General features: G+C 49.5%; 1 protein-coding gene across 1 annotated transcript in view; it reads right to left on the bottom strand.

Moving 5' to 3' along the window:
* The window catches only part of LOC139259661 (receptor-type tyrosine-protein phosphatase-like N), a 364,010-nt gene that overhangs the window by 242,980 nt on the left and 98,538 nt on the right, over positions 1-22,492 (bottom strand). The window contains exons 10-12 of the mRNA XM_070875205.1: positions 19,086-19,480; positions 15,719-15,805; positions 12,796-12,875 (exon numbers count right to left, since the gene is read on the bottom strand). Coding sequence (XP_070731306.1) covers positions 12,796-12,875; positions 15,719-15,805; positions 19,086-19,480 — 562 coding nt within the window. The remainder of the gene's footprint in view (positions 1-12,795; positions 12,876-15,718; positions 15,806-19,085; positions 19,481-22,492) is intronic.

The raw sequence follows: 22,492 nt of genomic DNA, 5'->3' as shown, positions 1-22,492 counted from the left end.
CGCCCAAGTCTGGAAACGCCCACCGGGACTAAACCGCCAACGTGCGCCCCCGAGAAAATCGCCAGGGTGTAAGTTTTGTCCTCAACGGAAGCAAGTCCAGATCGCCGAGAGAACCGGCCTGTGAAAAGCTGCTTAAGATCCAGTTTCTCGCCGGACGATTATTTTTTTTAAACTTAAAAAATGGAAATTCTAGCCAGCGTTACTTGCAAAACTTTAGCGGTTTTTCTGGATGGGCAATCGGGCATTGAGGGGCTCTCGGGAAAGTCTAGCCCAGAGGGGGTTATGGAGGGAACTCCAGAGCTTAGGGTTTAGACAGGAACATAGGAACAGAGGAGTCCATTCAGCCCCCCGAGCCTGTTCTACCACTCAGTGAGATCATGGCTGACCTGTATCTTAACTCCATCTCCGTACTCTAGCTCCTTAACCCTTATCTGACAAAAATCTCATCTGGTCACACCCCCCGCACCCCTCCCCAGCTTTATGTGAAGAAGTGCTTCCTGACATCACCCCTGAATGAATATATCACAAGACGACAGTGCACAGCTTCACTACATGGCAGGCAGCTCTCTCGGAAGCCTCCGGAATCTGCTTGGTTCTGTTTATTATTAACTCTGCAGTTGCAGTACACAATACGACCACATCCACAGTGTGGAGCTACAAACATTACAAGCTTAGAAACATTACACTTCTCCCTCCTGAATGAAGAAGTTATTATAACAAACATCATACATAACTTTCATGTTTATACATAACACAGGATATAAACTTATTTTTTTTCCATATTTACAAATTTAACTTTACCACTTATTTTCTGTTTCGAAGAGGATACCTTCGCTCTCGAACAGAACCTTCCAAACATGGTGTCGAATCTAAACTCATTCGAGGCTCATCCTGAGGAACGTTTTCCTCCATGGAATTTTCTTGATTTTCATTTGAACTCACTCTAACTTCAGGCTCTTTGTTTTCCTGACTCGGACTCACTTTCATTCTGATTCTCTCCTGGATTTGTTTCCAGTACATTGGATTTAGGATTTGCTACTGGTGTATCAAAACTATCTGATGAGTCAGAAATAATTGAATCATTCCCACCTTCAACTCCTTCCATGTCTGTAGGTAAAATATGATCAATATGAACAAACCTAACCTGTCCATCATCAAACATCTTTACCAAATATGTGCGAGGACCACATAGCTTCACCACTCTTCCTAGTAACCACTTTAACCATTTATGGTGATGGTTCTTCACTTTCACCTTCTGGTTTAATTTCACATTTCTCTCTTTTACTCTACCTCTATCATGATTCTCTTTCTGTCTTAATTGTGTCTCTTCTACAGACTGTGCCAAATTTGGTTTTAACAACGAGAATCTGGTTCATGGCTGTCGTTTGAGAAACAACTCCGCTGGTGTTCTACTAGTAGTTGAATGAGGAATATTTCGATGTGTAATCAAAAAATTAGCCAATTTGTGATCCAATGACAACTGTCGTTTCCTTGGATTTGGATCTAACATTTATTTTATAAGGGCATGTTTTACAATTTGTACAGTGTGCTCTGCTGCACCATTCGAAGCAGGATGGTATGGTGGAACCTTGGTATGTTTCACACCATTTTTGCTCGTGAATTGTGCAAATTCTTCTGAATGAAATTGTGGTCCATTATCCGAAACAATCTCTTCAGGGAGGCCAAATGAAGAAAATAATTTTCTAATGTCCAATGTTTTACTTGTTGTTATTTTCCACATTGGAAACACCTCAACCCACTTCGAATGGTTATCAATCACAATGAACAATTGTTGTCCCTCTAGCTCAGCAAAATCAATATGTAGCCTTTGCCACACCCTGGGAGGCCATTTCCATGGCTGTAATGGTACTGGTGGTGGTTGCTTGCTTACCGATTGACATGTTGTACACTGACTCACGATGTACTCTATATCTTTATCAAGACCTGGCCACCATAAATAACTGCGTGCAAAACTCTTGGTCAAGCACATTCCCAGGTGCTGGTCATGGAGGTCTCCTAATAATTTGGACCTGAATTTATTTGGTATAACCACTCTTGCAACCCACATGATACAATCTTTATTGACTGATAATTCATTCCTAAGAATGAAGAATGGATGTGTATCTTTGTCTGTTACCTGGTTTGGCCATCCATTTGCAATATACTCATACAGCTTTGACATCACTGGGTCACATTTGGTTGCTCTACCAATCTCTTCAGCTGTGACTGGCAGTTCATCAATGTATGAAAAATAAAACACTTCTTCCCTGTCGGGTGCAACTTGTGATGGGGAAGGCAATCTAGACATTACATCAGCATTACTGTGATCAGCTGATCGTCTGTATTCAATATCATACGTATATGCTGACAAAATCAATGCCCATCTCTGCATTCGGGCTGCAACTAATGTTGGAACTGGGGACTTTGGATGGAGGATTGCTGTTCGGGGCTGATGGTCCATAACGATGGTAAACTTACGACCATACAAGTATTTGTGAAACTTCTTGACCCCAAAAATTAATGCCAAAGCTTCCCTTTCAATTTGCGCATAATTACTCTCACTGGCACTGAGTGTGCGTGAAGCAAAAGCAATTGGTCTCTCCTATATGATACATGAGAGATCACTGCCCCAACTCCATACGGAGAGGCATCACACGCTAGCTTAATATCCTTAGATATGTCATAGTGAACTAACATGGTGCTCTCTACCAATTTGCTTTTACACTCCTTGAATGCTGTATCGCATTCTTTTGACCACTTCCAATGGACCTGTTTTTTCAAAAGTTCATTCATTGGATGCAATAATTTGGTAGGAACTTCCCATAATAGTTCAAAAGACCCAAGAATGAACGAAGTTCAGTGACATTCCTGGGAGTGGGTGCATTTCTAATTGCATCCAATTTTTCCATGGTTGGATGTAAACCATCTTTGTCTACTCTGTATCCTAAGTACTCCACTGAGTTTTTAAATAACTCACACTTACGAGCAGACACTCGTACTCTGTGCTTCTCTAGCCATTTGAGGACTTCATTCAAAATGTTATTATGAATTTGCCTATTTGGTGCTGAAATTAATATGTCATCCAAATAACATACTATCCCTTCAATACCTTGCAAAATTTAGTTCATCACCCCTTGGAATATGGCAGGGGCGGAAGACACTCCAAACGGGTAGCCTATTAAATTGATAGAGGCCTAGATGAGTATTTATAGTCAAACATGACTTGGACTCCTCATCTAGTTCAAACTGTAAGTAGGCATTCAATAGATCCAGTTTTGAGAAGATCTGACCACCTGTCAGTGTTGTGAACAAATCTTCTATATTCGGCAATGTATTGGTTACCCTCTAGAACCTGGTTTACGGTTACTTTATAATCACCACACAATCTTACCTTACACTCAGACTTAGGTACAACAATAGTGGGTGTAGCCCAATTACATCGATCTATCTTACAAATAATGTTCTCAGTCTCTAGTCCTTTGAGTTCTTGCTCAACTTTCTCCTCGAGTGCATATGGTACTGAACGTGGCTTGTAGTAAACCGATCTAGCGTCCTTCTGTACCCTGACACTCGCCTTGAAGCCTTGGATCGGACTTCCCGTTTCACAGAACACCTTCGGATAACTCTTGATAACCTCATCCGTTGATGCAAATCTCGCTTCCACACAGAAAATCTCACTCCAATCCAGCTTCAGTGAGCTCAACCAATTTCTTCCTAGTAAGGCAGGCGTGTCTCATTTCACTACTATTAGAGGCAAGTTCTGAAATTGATCCTTGTATTTCACCGGTACGGTGATACGACCTACCACAAGAATTTTCTCTCCCAAGTAGCCTCCATCTTGGGTTTCTCCAATGGGAAATCACGCAATTTGTCGAGGTACAGTGACTCCGGTACTACACTCATGGACGCACCCGTGTCAATTTCCATTGGTATCTTGAATCCTGCAACATCTATGTGGATTTTGATGCTTTCCGAATCGCTGTCCGTTAACCTCGTGCTCCTGATGACGTGTAACTCTAACATCTCCTCGTCCTGTTGTTGTTCTTCCATGCTATGTAGTCTCTTGGGATTTCTACTCATAGCTTTGAACGCTGGACTCATAGCTTTAAAAGCTGGTTTACCCTTCAGTCGGCATGCCTTCGCAAGATGCCCAGTCTTCCTGCAGAAGAAACACTCTGCCTTCACGTATGGACAACTTTGAGCAATGTGTTGTCCCAGGCACCTATAACACGACTTCGACGCTCTGTTAGAATTTCCAGTTTCTGAGGCTTTGGGCCCCCACCATCTTTTACTTTGAACCTGCAGGTGACTTACCTCGGTTGACTGACAACCGTAATTATTATTTAATTCTCGGGAATATTGTTCGGCCATGCCCATCGACCTCGCTGTCTGACAAGCAATCTCAAAAGTCAAGTCATCCGTCGTCAATAACTTCCTTCTGATCGCATCATTTTTCACCCCACAAACAAAACGATCCTGTAATGCTCGGTTTTGAAAGTTTCCAAAATTACAGTGCATCGATAGCTTTTTTAACGCTACGATGTAATCACTGATACTTTCCATCAGTCTTTTGATTCCGAATCCCGAAACGATAGCTTTCAGCAATTTCTAACGGTTTGGGTTATAGTGCTGCTCCAGCTTCATTAAAATCTCTTTAAGCGTTGTGTCCTTTGGCTCGTCAGGCACAAGCAGATTTACAAGGGTTTCGTACAATGCCGGACCCGCCTCCGATAAGAAGATCGCTCTCTTACGTTCCAATACAGCCCGGTTCTGGACTGCATTGTCTGGAACTTCGATTATGTTATTTGCAGTGAAATACATTTCTAGCCGATCCACATACGCTTTAAAACGTTCCCGGTCATGTCTATATTCCCCCAAATGTCCGATTACACCTGCCATTTTAATCTCTAGCAGTTCATACTCTGTGCTGTATTTTACCTCGGATTTTGTAGCTTTTTTCCCCAAAGACAGAAACTTCCAAGGTCTCTCTGTCGGCTGGCTGAATCCTTCACCAACAAACCGTAAGCTTTAAATCATCCGAAAAATCCCATCTCATCGCCAAATGTGATATATTCACAGAGCACAGCACACACACAGCTCTCTCGGAAGCCTCCGGAATTTGCCTGGTTCTGTTTATTATTAACTCTGCAGTTGCAGTACACAATATGTCCACATCCACAGTGTGGAGCTACAAACATTAGAAACATAGAAACATAGAAAATAGGTGCAGGAGTAGGCCATTCGGTCCTTCGAGCCTGCACCGCCATTCAATGAGTTCATGGCTGAACATGCAACTTCAGTACCCCATTCCTGCTTTCTCGCCATACCCCTTGATCCCCCTAGTAGTAAGGACTACATCTAACTCCTTTTTGAATATATTTAGTATTACAAGCTTACAGACATTAGAGGTCTAGCTCTAATTTTAAGGTCATGCACTCTTGTTCTGGGCTCCCCGAAAAGTGAAGGCATGGCTGCCAATGGCGGAGCGATTAAAATGGGGGCTGCACAAGAGGCCAGGATTGGAGTAACGCAGAGATCTGAGAGTTGGAGGAGGTTCATCATCATCATCATACGCGGTCCCACGAACGAGGATGACTTGCTTCCACGAGTTCACAAGTGTTTCGATGAAGGACCCGATGTTCCTGGTCCTGAACTCCAATTGAGGGGGTGGACGATGTCTGTGCATGACGACTTGAGACTGGAGACCCGCTCTGCTGCACGGACCTAGTGCGTGCACATATCGCAGTGTGGGCTGGCCCGTGCTGCCCCTGGGGCCCTCGGCTCTTCTGGGCCCCACACCCTCAGCTGTCGCACCTCCGCCACAAACACTCGCCGCTCCTCCGCCCCGACCTTCCCAACTCCTCTGTACCGATTTCACTGGCTTACTCGCTGCTTCTTCCGATAAAAAGGTGTCTCTTCTGTTTTTTTTTCTCCCCGTCACAAGACGGAGGGTTGGATTCTTGTCGGGGCGAAGCCGCGAGGCAAGCAGGAGGTTACAGTGATAGGGAAGGGGGGCGAGGCCCATGGAGGGATTTGAACACGAGGATGAGAATTTTAAATTCTCTGGTCACTGATGTTCTCATAACCCACAGCGCAAAAACATTTCTGCTGACTTTTCTCTTAATTCTTCCAGTGATACCTCTATATCTGTGCCCCCTTGTTACCAGTGCACCAACTGGTGTAAAATCATTTCGTTTACCATTCAAAACCGCTCATAATTTCACACCGCTGTGCCGGATGCTCCTCTAGTGCATTTTGGCACAAAGAATATAGAGGCCGCCTACTCCTCGGAAAATAAGTGTCTAAATGGGGTCGGGAACAGAGGGATAAGAACATAAGGAATAGGAGCAGGAGTAGGCCATACAGCCCCTCGAGCCTGCTCCGCCACTCAATAAGATCACGGCTGATCATCGACCTCAACTCCACTTCCCCGCCCGATCCCCGTATCCCTCGACTCCCCGAGACAATGTTTCCACTTATTGGGGAGACCAGAACTTGGGAAATATAAGATAGCCACTAATAAATCCAATGGGGAATTCAGGAGAAACTTCTTTGCCCAGAGAGTGGTGAGAATGTGGAACTCGCTGCCACAGGGAGTGGTTGAGGTGAATAGTATCGATTTAAGGGGTAGTTCAGAGAAGGTTCACTAGGTGGATTCCAGGGATGAGGGGGTTGACTTATGAGGAAAGGTTGAGTTAGTTGAGCCTCTACTCACTGAAATTCAGAAGAATGAGAGGTGATCTTATCGAAACGTATAAGATTATGAGGGGGCTTGACAAGGGTGGATGCAGAGAGGATGTTTCCACTGATAGGGGAGACTATAACTAGGGGGCATGGTCTTAGAATAAGGGGTCGCTCTTTAAAAACTATGATGAGGAGAAATTTCTTCTCTCAGAGGGATGTAAATCGGTGGAATTCTCTGCCCCAGAGAGCTGTGGGGGCTGGGTCATTTAATATATTTAAGGCGGAGATAGACAGATTTTTGAGCAATAAGGGAATAAAGGGTTATGGGGAGAGGGCAGGGAAGTGGAGCCGAGTCTTATTGAATGGCGGAGCAGGCTCGAGGGGCTGCATGGCCTACTCCTGCTCCTATTTCTTATGTTCTTATAGCACCTTTCACGACCACCGGATGTCTCAACGTGCTTTCCAGCCAATGAAGTGTAGTCACTGTCGTAAAGTTAGATAAGCACGAGGGAGAAAGGATATGTTGATGGGAAGAGTTGAAGAGGGTGGGAGGAGGCTGGTGTGGAGCATAAACACCGGCACGGACCTGTTGGGCCCAATGGCCTGTTGCTGGGCTGTAAAATTAGATGTTAACCTTCGGGGTTCCTGCGAGAGTGAAGAAAGCATCGATGTTTGTTCCTGACCACTGATCAAATTCTGAAGATCTCTCTTTCTTCTTCGGCAGTCCCCGGAGTCGACGGGATGACTTGGTTCCACACTAACATGAGTTCTCAGGTGACTGCTGAGACCAATGTGGGACCGACAGTCTCTGCCACAGGTGGGGCAGACGGTGGTTGGAGGAACGGGTGGGTGGGGTGCTTGGCTTGTCGTACGCTCCTTCTGCTTGCGCTTGGCTTCCGCGTGCTCCCGGCGAACAGACTCGAGGTGAACGGTGCCTGCCCGGATGCTTCTCCTCCACGTTGAGCGGTCTTGGGCCAGGGATTCCCAGGCGTTGGTGGGAATGTTGCATTTTTTTCCCCAAGGGTCTACATCTGAAACGATCAACTCTCCTCCAGATACTGAAGGTGGCAGAGACTTAACGTAATTGGTAGAAGGATTAACGGGGGGCGTTGAGGAGAACCTTTTTCACCCAGAGGGTGGTGGGGTTCCGGAACTCACTGCCTGAAAGGCTGATAGAGACTCCCAAAGCAAGCGCTCTACTCGGAACTCCTTCACGGCAAGCGAGCCCCCAGGTGGGCAGAGGAAACGTCACAGGGACACCCTCAAAGCCTCCCTGATAAAGTGCAACATCCCCCACCGACACCTGGGAGTCCCTGGCCAAAGACCACCCTAAGTGGAGAAAGTGCATCCGGGAGGGCGCTGAGCACCTCGAGTCTCGTCGCCGAGAGCGTGCAGAAACCAAGTGCAGGCAGCGGAAGGAGCGTACGGCAAACCAGACTCCCCACCCAACCTTTCCTTCAACCACTGTCTGTCCCACCTGTGACAGAGACTGTAATTCCCGTATTGGACTGTTCAGTCACTTTTAGAGTGGAAGCAAGTCTTCCTCGATTTCGAGGGACTGCCTACGATGATGATGGTAGAGGCAGAAACTCTCATCACATTTTAAAAAGTACTTGAAGTACCGTAACCTACAGGGCTACGGCCCGGAGCTGGAAAGTGGGATTAGGCTGGGTAGCTCTATGTCGGCCGGTGCGGACATGATGGGCCAAATGGCCTCCTTCCGTGCTGTAAATTTCTGCGATTCTATGATTTTATAACCCCCGCCCTCAGCATCAAATCCATTTTATCTATCGGACCATCAGCCCTCATTCACCTGACTAAAAAAAGCGGGAGGCGATGGGGGCTGGGGGCGGGGGCACAGGTTTATGTCAAACGGAAGGCTGACAAAGAGCAGCCACTCTCGGATGAGGTTTTGCTCGATTCCGGAGCGCCTGTGAAGCAGGAGAATCCCTTGCCTCTTGCCTTTAGCGTGGAGACGTTTAATTAATTGCCGGCACTCCCCCGCACAGAGGCGGGGTTGATTGATGGGTGCGGCACGAACCGTGACCTATATTCAGCGCGAAGGTCACATCCATATTCAGGGGGAGTTTACAGAATTTTTTTAAATCCGTTTCGTAAGCTCCCTCGTCTGGTCACACAAAGGAGAGGATATGCCCACGATCGATGACCAGGCCAGTTAATGAGAAACTCTCTGTCCCTGCATGGAGATCAGATGAAAACTGGGACACACTTATAGAAATTTACATCGTGTTCGCGCCGGTGCGGACCAAGAGCTACCCAGCCTAATCCCACTTTCCAGCTCTGGGTCCGGAGCCCTGTAGGTTACGGCACTTCAGGTGCACATCCAAGTACTTGTTAAATGTGGTGAGGGTTTCTGCCTCTACCACCCTTTCAGGCCGTGAGTTCCACCCCAGACCCCCACCGCCCTCTGGGTGAAGAAATTTCCCCTCAAATCCCCTCTAAACCTCCCCCAAATTACTTTAAATCTAAGCCCACTGGTTGTTGTCCTCTCTGCTCAGGGAAATAGGCCCTTCCTATCCACTCTATCTTGGCCCCTCATAATTTTATACACCTCAATAAGGTCTCCCCCCCGCCCCCTCAGCCTCCTAAACTCTTTATGCAAGAAATGATTTTGACTAAACCCTTTATGCAAGTAATAAATGTAGCATTTTTCATGCTTTATTTATTAGAATAAAGGGTTTGAGGACAGCCTGTCATCACCACACAGCACTGCCCCCCCAGTCATCAAGATCCACAGCGCGGCCCTGGACAACGTGAACCGTTTCCCATACCTCGGGAGCCTCTTATCAACAAGAGCAGACATTGACCACGAGATTCAACACCGTCTCCAGTGCGCCAGTGCAGCCTTCAGCCACCTGAGGAAAAGAATGTCTGAAGACCAGTCCCTCAAATCCACCACCAAGCTCATGGTCTACAGGGCTGTAGTAATACCCGCCCTCCTGTATGGATCAGAGACATGGACCATGTACAGTAGACACCTTAAGTCACTGGAGAAATACCACCAACGATGTCTCCGCAAGATCCTACAAATCCCCTGGGAGGACAGACGCACCAACGTTAGCGTCCTCGACCAGGCCAACATCCCCAGCATCGAAGCACTGACCACACTCGATCAGCTCCACTGGGCGGGGCCACATTGTCCGCATGCCAGACACGAGACTCCCAAAACAAGCGCTCTACTCGGAATTCCTTCACGGCAAGCGAGCCCCAGGTGGGCAGAGGAAACATTACAGGGACACCCTCAAAGCCTCCCTGATAAAGTGCAACATCCCCACCGACACCTGGGAGTCCCTGGCCAAAGACCGCCCTAAGTGGAGGAAGTGCATCCGGGAGGGCGCTGAGCACCTCGAGTCTCGTCGCCGAGAGCGTGCAGAAATCAAACGCAGGCAGCGGAAGGAGCGTGCGGCAAACCAGACTCCCCACCCACCCCTTTCCCTCAACGACTATGTGTCCTACCTATGACAGGGACTGTGGTTCTCGTATTGGACTGTTCAGCCACCTAAGGACTCATTTTTAGAGTGGAAGTAAGTCTTCCTTAATTCCGAGGGACTGCCTATGAGGAAAGGGTTTGAAAATATATGTTTTCCAATGTGCTGTGTGGTTAATATGATGGAAATGACCTCAGCTTGCTTTGTTTCTTGGTCTCGTATGCATGTACATCAAATAGATGCCTTCGCAAAAGTTAACTTTTCAACTGTCATTGTTGAGTTAACACTTCTGAGAATGGATCGCTCGTTCGGGTGAAATGTGCCTGCACTGTCTCAAATGCTTTTCAACCGAGACCAATACTATACTAATATTGGGAACATTAGCATAGTGGTTATGCTTTGTAGACACCCTCCACGGTCTCTAAATTGTCAGACTGCTTGCCCTGGATGAGCAGATATTTTCTCCAATTGAATGCTGCGAAGACCGAAGCCATTGTTTTCCCCACCACAAACTCCATTCCCTAGGCACCGATTCCATCTTGCTCCCCAACGTCTGTGAGGCTGAACCAGACTGCTCGCCACCTTGGTGTCATATTTCACCCAGAAATGAGCTTCCGGCCACATATCCGCAGTATAACTAAAGACCGTCTATTTCCACCTCCGTAACATCTGCTCCTGCCTCAGCTCATCTGCTGCTGAAGCCCTCATCCGTGCCTTTGTTACCTCTACACTTGACTACTCCAACGCACTCCCGGCTGGCCTCCCACATTCTATCCTACGTAAACTAGAGGTGATCTAAAACTCAGCTGCCCGTGTCCTAACTTGCACCAAGTCCCGCTCACCCATTACCCCCTGTGTTCGCTGACATTGGCTCCCAGTTAAGCAACATATCGATTTCAACATTCTCATCCTTATTTTCAAGTCCCTCCATGGCCTCGCCCCTCCCTATCTCTGTAATCTCCTCCAGCTCCACAACCCCCCCCCCCACCCACCCCCGAGATGTCTGCGCTCCTCTAATTCTGGCCTCTTGAGCATCCCTGATTATAATCACTCAACCATTAGGGAGGGAGTTCCAGAGCTTGTGGCCGTGCCTTCTGTTGCCTGGGCCACAAGCTCTGGAACTCCCTCCCTAAACCTCTCTTTCCTCTTTCAAGACGCTCCTTAAAACCTACCTCTTTGATCACCTGCGCTAATTTCTCCTTATGTGGCTTTGTGTCATTTTTTTCTCCCTAAATGCTCCTGTGAAGCGCCTTGGGGCGTTTCACTACGTTAAAGGCACTATATAAATATAAGTTGTTGTTATGTCACTGGACCAGTAATCCAGAGGCCTGCACTATTGATCCAGAGACGGAGTACAAATCCCACCACACACGGGGAATTTAAATTCAGTTCCATAAATCTGGAACAAAAAGCTCGCGTCAGTAATTGTGCCCATGGAACGAGCGGATTGTTGTAAAACCCGTCTGGTTCACTAATGTCCTTTACGGAAGGAGACCTGCCGTCCTTACCCGCTCTGTCCGATATGTGCAGACCCACAGCAATGAGATTGGCTCTTAACTGTCCTCTGCAATGGCCCAGCGAGTCACTCAGTTGTCAAGAAGACGGCTCACCACCACCTCCTCAAGGGGCAATTAGAGATGGGCAATAAATGCCGGCCTTGCCAGCGACGCCCGCGACCAGTCAATGAATTTAAAAAAAAAACGAACTCTCCAAGCTATGTCTCTCGATGGTGTATTCGGTAAACATCCATGGAGCCCAGGTACAGCGAAGGAGTGGGAAGGTCGGGGCGGATGAGCGGCGAGAGACCGTGGTGGAGGTGCGGCACATGAGGGTTCGGGGCCCAGAAGAGGCGAGGGCCCAGGGGTAGCACGGGCCCAGCCCACACTGTGCGATACGTGTAGCGCACTAGGTCCGTGCAGCAGAGCAGGTCTCCAGTCGACCTGGTTCAACCCTTGCCACTGTCAAGCCCGTGTGGTGGCTGGTGTGCAACGGTCACCCCACGTTAAAAAAATCCACCCACAGGCATCTCCCACCCCCTCAACTGGAGTTCAGGACCTGGAATATTAGGTCCTTCATTGAAACATCTGTGAACTCATCCCTTTTGGTGTGGAAGCGAGTCATCCTCAATTCGAGGGACCGCCTACGATGATGGTGATGAAGTGAGGAATAAAAGAAGCTGCGTTTATATAGCGCCTTCCACAACCTCAGGATGTCCCCAAGCGCTTTACGGCCAATGAAGTACTTTTCAGGGACGTCAATCGAGGGATAAATACTGGCGCAGAAATGAGGGAGAATTTCCTTTCTTTCCCCCAAAATAGTGCCATGGGATCTTCCACTTGAATTTAACCTGAAAGGCGGCACGGAGAGGTTGGGGAGATTGGTGGGGGGGGGGGGGGGACATGGGGAAATGGGGGAACGGGGAACAAATGACTTCCTGTCCTGCCTGCCCTCGGTCTGTGGGCCTGGGTCTTTTAACAAACAGAACGCCCTGTGCATTTTGACATTCATCCATCCCAATAGCACTCTCCTGCTATTGGTCACCAGAACCCAGAAGTTAAAAGGTCATAGGTGATCACCGTACCCCGTCCCTGCGGATTAACCCCCACGGAGGGACTAGGGGCGATTAGGGGGGGGGGGGTTCAGGCCCACGGCCTGTACTCACTGGCTTTGTTGGCCACCTCAGCGATGGTTAGATTCTGGTCGTTGTGCCTCAGTCTGAATGTTAGGGCAGGTCCAATGACACTGAAAGAAAGAAAGACTTGCATTTATATAGCGCCTTTCCCGACTTCATGTTATCCCAAAGTGCTTTGCAGCAAATGAAATACTTTTGGAGTGTAGTCACTGTTGTAATGTGGGAAACACGGCTGACAATTTGCGCACAGCAAGCTCCCACACACAGCAATGTGATAATGACCACATAATCTATTTTTAGTGATGTTGGTTGATGGTTGGTTACAGGCTCAAGGGGCTGAATGGCCTCCTCCTGTTCCTGTGCAACAGGCTCGAGGGGTTGAATGGCCTCCTTCCTGTTCCTATGTAACAGGCTCGAGGGGCCAAATGGCCTCCCCCTGTTCCTATGTAACAGGCTCGAGGGGCCAAATGGCCTCCCCCTGTTCCTATGTAACAGGCTCGAGGGGCTGAATGGCCTCCTCCTGTTCCTATGTAACAGGCTCGAGGGGCTGAATGGGCCTCCTTCCTGTTCCTGTGTAACAGACTCAAGGGGCCAAATGGCCTCCTCCTATTCTTATGTAACAGGCTCGAGGGACCGAATGGCCTCCTCCTGTTCCTGTGTATCAGACTCGAGGGGCTGAATGGCCTCCTCCTGTTCCTATGTAACAGGCTCAAAGTGCTGAATGGGCCTCCTTCTGTTCCTGAGTAACAGGCTCAAGGGGCTCAATGGCCTCCTCCTGTTCCTGTGTATCAGACTCGAGGGGCTGAATGGCCTCCTCCTGTTCCTGCGCAACAGGCTCGAGGGGCTGAATAACTTCCTCCTGTTCCTGAGTAACAGGCTCGAGGGGCTCAATGGCCTCCTCCTGTTCCTGTGTATCAGACTGGAGGGGCTGAATGGCCTCCTCCTGTTCCTGTGTATCAGACTCGAGGGGCTGAATAGGCCTCCTCCTGTTCCCATGAAACAAGGAGCTTGCCTCAGCTGGCGAGGCCAGTGACTTACAAATCTACAGGGCTGTAGTGATTCCCGCCCTCCTGTATGGCTCAGAGACGTGGACCATATACAGTGGACACCTCAAATCGCTGGAGAAATACCACCAACGATGTCACCGCAAGATCCTGAAAATCCCCTGGGAGGACAGACGCACCAACGTCAGTGTCCTCGACCCGGCCAACATCCCCAGCATCGAAGCACTGACCACACTCGATCAGCTCCGCTGGGCAGGCCACATTGTCCGCAAGCCCGACACAAGACTCCCAAAGCAAGCGCTCTACTCGGAGCTCCTACACGGCAAACGAGCCCCAGGTGGGCAGAGGAAACGTTACAAGGACACCCTCAAAGCCTCCCTGATAAAGTGCAGCATCCCCACCGACACCTGGGAGTCCCTGGCCAAGGACCGCCCTAAGTGGAGGAAGTGCATCCGGGAGGGCACTGAGCACCTCGAGTCTCGTCGCTGAGAGCATGCGGAAATCAAGCGCAGGCAGCGGAAGGTGCGTGCGGCAAACCAGACTCCCCACCCACCCCTTCCTTCAACCACTGTCTGTCCCACCTGTGACAGAGACTAATTCCCGTGTTGGACTGTACAGTCACCCGAGAACTGACTTTGAGAGTGGAAGCAAGTCTTCCTCGATTTCGAGGGACTGCCTATGATGATGATGATGACAAATCAACTCGAAGCACTGAGAAGGGAAGAGGCTGGGAGATATTGCGTGTCAGAATCTCAGTCCCTACCAAAGAAGGGAGGGGACTGAGACCCATTTAGTTTCCGATGCAGCCAGTTTCTGTGGTAACTCCTGCCACCTAATGGTGGAGGGGAGCACTGCAAGCTCCTCAAGACTGGATCAGCAGCCTCTGCTTCAACCTGGCTCCATAGTCCTTTAGTAAAATCACTGCTTTCTTTTACTAAAACTACCTGGATTTCCCTTTGCGTCCTCCCCTGATCGACTCACCCCCCTCATCACATCTCTGCTCATTTATATAGCGCCTTTAACATATCAAAACGTCTCAAGGCACTACACAGGAGCGAGTATCAGACAAAATTTGACACCGAGCCGCCCCAATAAGGAGATATTGGGGCAGGTGACCGAAGAGGTCGGTTTTAAGAAGCGTCTTAAAAGGAGCAAAGAAAGAGGCGGTGAGGTTTAGGGAGGGAATTTAGGGCGCGAGGCAGTTGAAGGAACGGCAGCCAATAATGGAATGGTTCAAATCAGGGATGCTCAAAAGGCCAGAATTGGAGGAGTGCAGAGATCTGGGAGATTTGAAGGCTGGAGGAGATTACAGAGATAGAGAGGGGGGGCCACGTGTTTCCGTCAAACATTTAAAACTAGGCAGCACCAATGCACTCTGTGTTAAAACCATTCCTGCGCTCCGTTACATAAGTACATAAGAAATTGGAGCAGGAGTAGGCCATACAGCCCCTCGAGCCTGCTCCGCCATTCAATAAGATCATGGCTGATCTGATCATGGACTCAGCTCCACTTCCCCGCCCGCTCCCCATAAATTTTAACTCCCTTATCGCTCAAAGATTTGTCGATCTCCACCTTAAATATATTCAATGACCCAGCTCTCTGGTGCTGAGAATTCCAAAGATTAATTGAGCAACCCCTTATTCTGAAACTATGCCCTAGTTCTAGATTCCCCCACGAGGGGAAACATCCTCTGCATCTACCCTGTCGAGCCCCCTCAGAATCTTATACGTTTCAATAAGGTCACACCTCATTCATCTAAGCACCAATGAGTAGAGGCCCAATCTGCTCAACCTTTCCTCATAAGGCAACCCCGTCATCTCAGGAATCAACCGAGTGAACCTTCTCTGAACAGCCTCCAATGCAAGTATATCCTTTCTTAAATAAGGAGACCCAAACTGTACGCAGCACTCGTTCATAACCCATTCCCGTCGCCAAGCCTGGACACTTGCCTGATGTTGATGAAACTGACTGTTGCGAGGTGCATCTGGTGAGCCAAGGACTCCAGTAACTTAATCCCGTCAGACAGAGTCAGAGGCCTGTTCAGCGGAGAGAGAGAGTGAAAGAGAGAGAGAGAGAGACACGGTGAGTCCACGGCAGGCATGGTAATCACAGCACAGAATGGTGGTGACTGGGAACTTGATATTACACCGCTACGTTACGGGGTGAGTCCATTTCTTTAGTTATAAAGCTGTTTTATCGATGTGTTTACATAAGAACATAAGAAAAAGGAGCAGGAGTAGGCCATACGGCCCCTCGAGCCTGCTCCGCCATTCAATAAGATCATGGCTGATCTGATCATGGACTCAGCTCCATTTCCCCGCCCGCTCCCCGTAACCCCTTATCGTTTAAGAAACTGGTTGTACCAATGTCACCAGGATCGCCAACACTGGTTGGACGCATTCCTGACGGTTTCATCATTCGCTCCAAATGCCCCGCCCACAATCATGCTATTGGTTGCCTGACATGTCCATCCTCATGGTGCCCCGGCCACATTTGCGCCATTGGTCAGCAATCATGTCCATCCTCATGGCTGCCCCGCCCACAATCACGGCATTGGTCAACAGTCATGTCCATTCTCACGGCACCCCACCCACATTCATGTCATTGGTCGGCAGTCAGGTCAATCCTTATGGCTGCCCCGCCCACCTTTACGCTATTGGTCACCTGATATGTCCATCCTCATGGCTGCCCCGCCCACATTCATGCTATTGGTCGCCCGACATGTCCATTCCCGTGGTGCCCCGCCCACGCTCCCACCATTGGTTGCCTGGCATGTCAATCATCGTGCTGCCCCACTTTCCCACGGCCAATCGGAAAGCAAACAGACTCTCCATCAACCAATTGCCTGACTCTTGACTGTCCGTCCAACAGGCTTTCTTTCCTGTTGCCATTGGTCGCACAGATTCGCGGCTTATAAACAAAAATGAAAAGAAACACAACCTTTCTCCATGCCCCGATGATTTTGTTCCTGGGTTTTTGCTACCGCAAGTGACCCAGAGAAGAATCTTTAATTCATGGAAACTCCAGGGCAATCCTGGAGAGTTGGCAACTGCTAAATGTCGCACAGCACGATTCAAACCCAACATATCGATCCAAGGTCTGACATTTAGTTAGTGCCTCCAACATCCTCCGCTCTCACCAAAGCATTGCCCTTCGAGGTGCAGTTACTGTTGTCGTGGGCAAACGGCAGACACTAATCTCCCACACAAATGTGCTTTAAGATGAATGACCAGTTGATATGTTTTTTTTGTTATGCTGATTGAGGGATCAATATTGGCCCAGGACACCGGGGATAACTCCCCTGCTCTTCTTCGAAAAAGTGCCGTGGGATCTGAGACATCTAACCGAGTGCGCAGACGGGGCCTCAATTTAATGTCGCACCCGAAAGGCGGCACCTCCGACAGTGCAGCGCTCCCTCAGCACTGCACTGGGAGTGTCAGCCTGGATTTACGGACTCCAGTCTCTGGAGTGGGTCTGCCCTCTCGGGTGGATGTAAAAGATCCCGCGGCACTTTTTCGAAGAAGAGCAGGGGGAGTTCACCCCGGTGTCCTGAGGCCAATATTTATCCTTCAACCAACAACACTGTGGCCTCCAGAATAGCGCCATTTTTTCCTCACTGCACGTCATCACAACAACATAAGAAATAGGAGCAGAAGTCGGCCATATGGCCCCTCGAGCCTGCTCCGCCATTCAATAAGATCATGGCTGATCTGATCTTAGCCTCAACTCCACTTCCCTGCCCGCTCCCCATAACCCTCGACTCCCTCTACAGTTCAAAAATCTGTCTATCTCCACCTTAAATATATTCAATGACCCAGCCTCCACAGCTCTCTGGGGCACACAAATCCAACGATTCACGACACTCAGTGAAGAAATTCCTCTTCATCTCCGTCTTAATTGGGCGGCCCCTTATTCTGAAACTATGCCCCCTAGTTCTAGATTCCCTACGAGGGGGAAACATCTTCTCTGCATCTACCCTTGTCAAGCCCCCTCAGAATCTTATATGTTTCAATAAGATCATCTCTCATTCTTCTAAACGCCAATGAGTATAGGCCCAACCTGCTCAACCTTTCTTCATAAAACATCTTCATCCCAGGAATCAACCTCGTGAACCTTCTCTGAACTGCCTCCAATGCCTCGAACTCTCTCCAATCAGTTCAGCGACCAGAAGCTTCCTCACTCAATGTAATGTATGCACAGGTGAGGATGCTCACAGGTTTGTAGAGCTGTTGAGTTGGCAGTGGCTTAGCCAGTCACATGACGTTCACAAGACTCAATAAAACCCCAGCCAGTTGGGTTCAGGGGATCCACGATGAGACAAGGTGGTTGTGAGCCTGGTGGATGAACTGGTAATGTGTTGTGTGATTGTTAAACCTTTGCTAATAAACCAACTAGTTCTTAATAGCAATGTGTTGCTATGAATTCTTAAGCTAAGGACCCATGAAGCAAATACATTACACGCTGGGTTTACATGGGAGTAACGAGAACAAAACCAAGTTCCGGGGCAAGTCACAAGCCGGTTCCTGGCTCCGAGTGGAAACGGAGTCTCGAGACGGGCAGGGAATCACCTCTCTCGTCTCTAAATCAGAAGGTTGTGGGAGTTGAGTCCAGGGACTTGAGCACAGAATCTAGGCTGACACTCCCAGTGCAGTGCTGAGGGAGCGCCGCACTGTCGGAGGGGCAGTGCTGAGGGAGCGCCGCACTGTCGGAGGTGCCATACTGAGGGAGCGCTGCACTGTCGGAGGTGCCATCTTTCGGATGAGATGTAAAACCAAAGCTCCGTTTGCCCTCTCAGGCGGACGTAAAAGATCCCATGGCTACTATTTCGAAGAAGAGCAGGGGAGTTATCCCCTGTGCCGTGGGAACAATATTTATCCCTCAATCAACCATAACAAAAATAAACCAGATTACCTGGTCATTATCACATTGCTGTTTGTGGGAGCTTGCTGTGTGCAAATTATCTGCCGCTTTTCCCACATTACAACAGTGACTACACTCCAAAAGTACTTCATTGGCTGTAAAGCACTTTGAGACGTCCAGTGGTTGTGAAAGGCGCTATATAAATGCAAGTCTGTCTTTCTTTCATTCAATTAACAATGGCAGAGCAGGCTCGAGGGGCTAGATGGCCTACTCCTGTTCCTAATTCTTATTATGTATGCCCACATTACAATGTTCCCACATTACAACAGTGACTACACTCCAAAAGTACTTGATTGGCTGTAAAGTGCTTTGAGAAGTCCGGAGGCTGTGAAAGACGCTATACAAATGCACTTTCTTTCTTTCATTAGCCCCTCAGTGATAAGCTCAGGTTCTTACTTCTTGTTGGTGACGATGTAGGCGTACTCTTCCTTGCGTGGGGAGGTGGTGCTGATCGGAGGGCTCTCCGGCTCGGGGCCCTTGGTGTGCTTCGGCGTTTGCTCAGGGGGCCGGTCGGTGTCGGGCAGGGCTTTGCCGAGCTCCCCCCGGGCCACCTCGTCCAGCTCCGCGTCCGCCGGCGCCCCCTGCACCCTGCGCCCGCCCCCCGCCCCGGCGCTGGGACCCACGCCCGCGGCGATGGCAGCCACCAGCCTGGCTCCGTCCCTTCCTCCCGCCCCGGGGGGTCTGGGAGCGCCAGGCGGGGGCGCGTGGTGGGGGTCCGGGAGCTGGGGCTCGTCGCTCTCCCTCGAGTCCACCTCCTGCCAGTGCTCCATGGTTCCTTCCATCATGGAGGCCTTTCGAAGACACAAAGACATTTTCTCAGCATGGGCATTTCAATATTATCATAAGAACATAAGAAATAGGAGCAGGAGTCGGCCATTCGGCCCCTCGAGCCTGATCCACCATTCAATAAAATAATGGCTGATCGGATCATGGTCTCAGCTCCACTTCCCTGCCCGCTCCCCATAACCCCTTATCCCCTTATCGCTCAAAAATCTGTCTATCTCCGCCTTAAATGTATTCAATGACCCAGCCTCCACAGCCCTCTGGGGCAGAGAATTCCAACGATTTGGGGTGAGTGCAGAATGTTTCGGTGTAAGGGGTGTCACAGTTGTGTGAGGCGGACTGGTTGGGCCGGTTACTCTTTGCCTTTCTGCCATTGTTCATAGGTTTATATGTAACCTTCAAGGCTGCTGACCGAGGGCCGTGTGGTATGTGTGCGCGCATTAGGTCCTGCCAGCAGAGCCGGTCTCCAGTCGTCCTGGTTAACCCTTGCCACTGGACCAAGACCTAGCTCTGTCAAGCCCATGTGGTGGCTGGTGTGCAACGGTCACCCCACGTTAAAAAAATCCACGCACAGGCATCTTCCACCCTTCAAGAATTAGTTCGGGACCTGGAATATTAGGTCCTTCATTGAAACACCTGTGAACTCATCCCTTTTTGGCGTGGAAGCAAGTCATTCTCGTTTCGAGGGACTGTCTATGATCATGATGTCAGCCGGCGCGGACACGTTAGGCCGAAATGGCCTCCTTCTGCACTGTAAATTTCTATGTTTCTAAGTACAACGCTCTGAGAGAAGAAATTCCTCCTCATCTGAGTTTTAAATGGGCGGCCCCTTATTCTAAGACTATGCCCCCTAGTTCTAGTCTCCCCCATCAGTGGAAACAACCTCTCTGCATCCACCCTGTCAAGCCCCCTCATAATCTTGGGTACGTTTCGATAAGATCACCTCTCATTCTTCTGAACTCCAATGAGTAGGGGCCCCACTGAGTTCCTTACATCTCATCTTAACCAAACCTACCCCACCCACCAAAATCGTCCTGAGAATGCACACTTCTCTCACGGGGATCAAGACATCGTTGTGCGTTGAAGTTACAGAGAAATCTCTTCCCCGTTCCCCCATTTAATCCTCTGTGGTTCGACAACAGCGACAATTTGAATTTGTATAGCGCCTTTAACGCAGTAAAACGTCCAAGATGCTTCACAGGAGCGATGATCAAACAAAAAATTTGACACTGAGCCAATTAAGGAGATATTAGGACAGGAAACTTGGTCAAAGAGGTAGGTTTTAAGGAGCGTTTTAAAGGAGGAGAGAGGCGGAGCGGCTTAGGGAGGGAGTTCCAGAGCTTGGGGCCCAGGCAGCTGAAGGCACGGCCACTGATGGTGGAGCGATGGAAATCGGGGGATGCATATAACTGAATGGCAGAACAGCATCCAGGGGCTCAATGGCCTCTACTCCCATTCACATGTTGCTTTGACAACAGCTCACAACAGCACCCACTGGAGAACCCATGACATTCCTGCTTTGTGACAAAGGCAAACTATCCCTCCTCACCCTTCATGACCTGTCTGCAGCCTTTGACACAGTTGACCACTCCATCAATCTCCAACGCCTCTCCACCATCGTCCAGCTGGGTGGGACTGCACTCGCCTGGTTCCATTCTTACCTGTCTAATCGAAAGGCCCTGGACACCGTGGACCAGTTCCCATATCTCGGGAGCCTCTCATCAACAAGACGACGAGATCCAACACCGCCTCCAGTGCGCCAGTGCAGTCTTCGGTCGCCTGAGGAAAAGAGTGCTCGAAGACCGGGCCCTCAAAACTGTCACCAAGCTCATGGTCTACAGGGCTGTAGTGATACCCGCCCTCCTGTATGGGTCAGAGACATGGACCATGTACAGTAGACACTTCAAGTTGCTGGAGAAATACCACCAACGATGTCTCCACAAGATCCTACAAATCCCCTGGGAGGACAGACGCACCAACATCAGCATCCTCATTCAGGCCAACATCCCCAGCATTGAAGCACTGACCACACTCAATCAGCTCCGCTGGGCAGGCCACATAGTCTGCATGCCAGACATGAGACTCCCAAAGCAAGTGCTCTACTGGGAGCTCCTTCACGGCAGACGAGCCAAAGGTGGGCAGCGGAAATGCTACAAGGACCACCCTCAAAGCCTCCCTGATAAAGTGCAACATCCCCACTGACACCTGGGAGTCCCTGGCCCAAGAGCACCCTAAGTGGAGGAAGTGCATCCGGGAGGGCGCTGAGCACCTCGAGTCTCGTCGCCGAGAGCGTGCAGAAATCAAGCGCAGGCAGCGGAAGGAGCGTGCGGCAAACCAGTCCCACCCACCCCTTCCCTCAACGACTATCTGTCCCACCTGTGACAGAGACTGTGGCTCTTGTATTGGACTGTTCAGCCACCTAAGAACTCACTTCAGGAGTGGAAGCAAGTCTTCCTCGATTCCGAGGGACTGCCTATGATGATGATGATGATCTAATCGTAGCCAGAGAATCACCTGCAACGGCTTCTCTTCCCGCCCCCGCATCGTTACCTCTGGTGTCCCCCAGGGATCTATCCTTGGCCCCCTCCTATTTCTTATCTACATGCTGCCCCTTGGTGACATCATCCGAAAAACACAGCGTCAGTTTCCACATGTACGCTGACGACACCCAGCTCGACCTCACTACTACTTCTCTCGACCCCTCCAGGGTCTCTAAATTGTCAGACTGCTTGTCCAACATCCGGCCTTAAATATTGGGAAGACCGAAGCCATTGTTTTCGGTCCCCGCCATAAACTCCGTTCCCTAGCCACTGACTCCATCCCTCTCCCTAACTTCTGTCTGAGGCTGACCCAGACTGTTCGCAACCTTGGTGTCATATGTGATCCTGAAATGAGCTTTCGACCACATATCCTCAGCATAACTAAGGCCGCCTATTTCCACCACCATAACATCGCCCATCTCCGCCCCTGCATCAGCTCATCCACTGCTGAAGCCCTTATCCATCCTTTGTTACCTCTAG

The sequence above is a fragment of the Pristiophorus japonicus genome, chromosome 3 (genome assembly GCF_044704955.1).
Source record: "Pristiophorus japonicus isolate sPriJap1 chromosome 3, sPriJap1.hap1, whole genome shotgun sequence".
In the NCBI taxonomy this organism is placed as follows: domain Eukaryota; kingdom Metazoa; phylum Chordata; class Chondrichthyes; family Pristiophoridae; genus Pristiophorus; species Pristiophorus japonicus.
The sequence above is the reverse complement of the archived record's forward strand: the minus strand, read 5'-3'. Positions and strand labels throughout refer to the sequence as shown.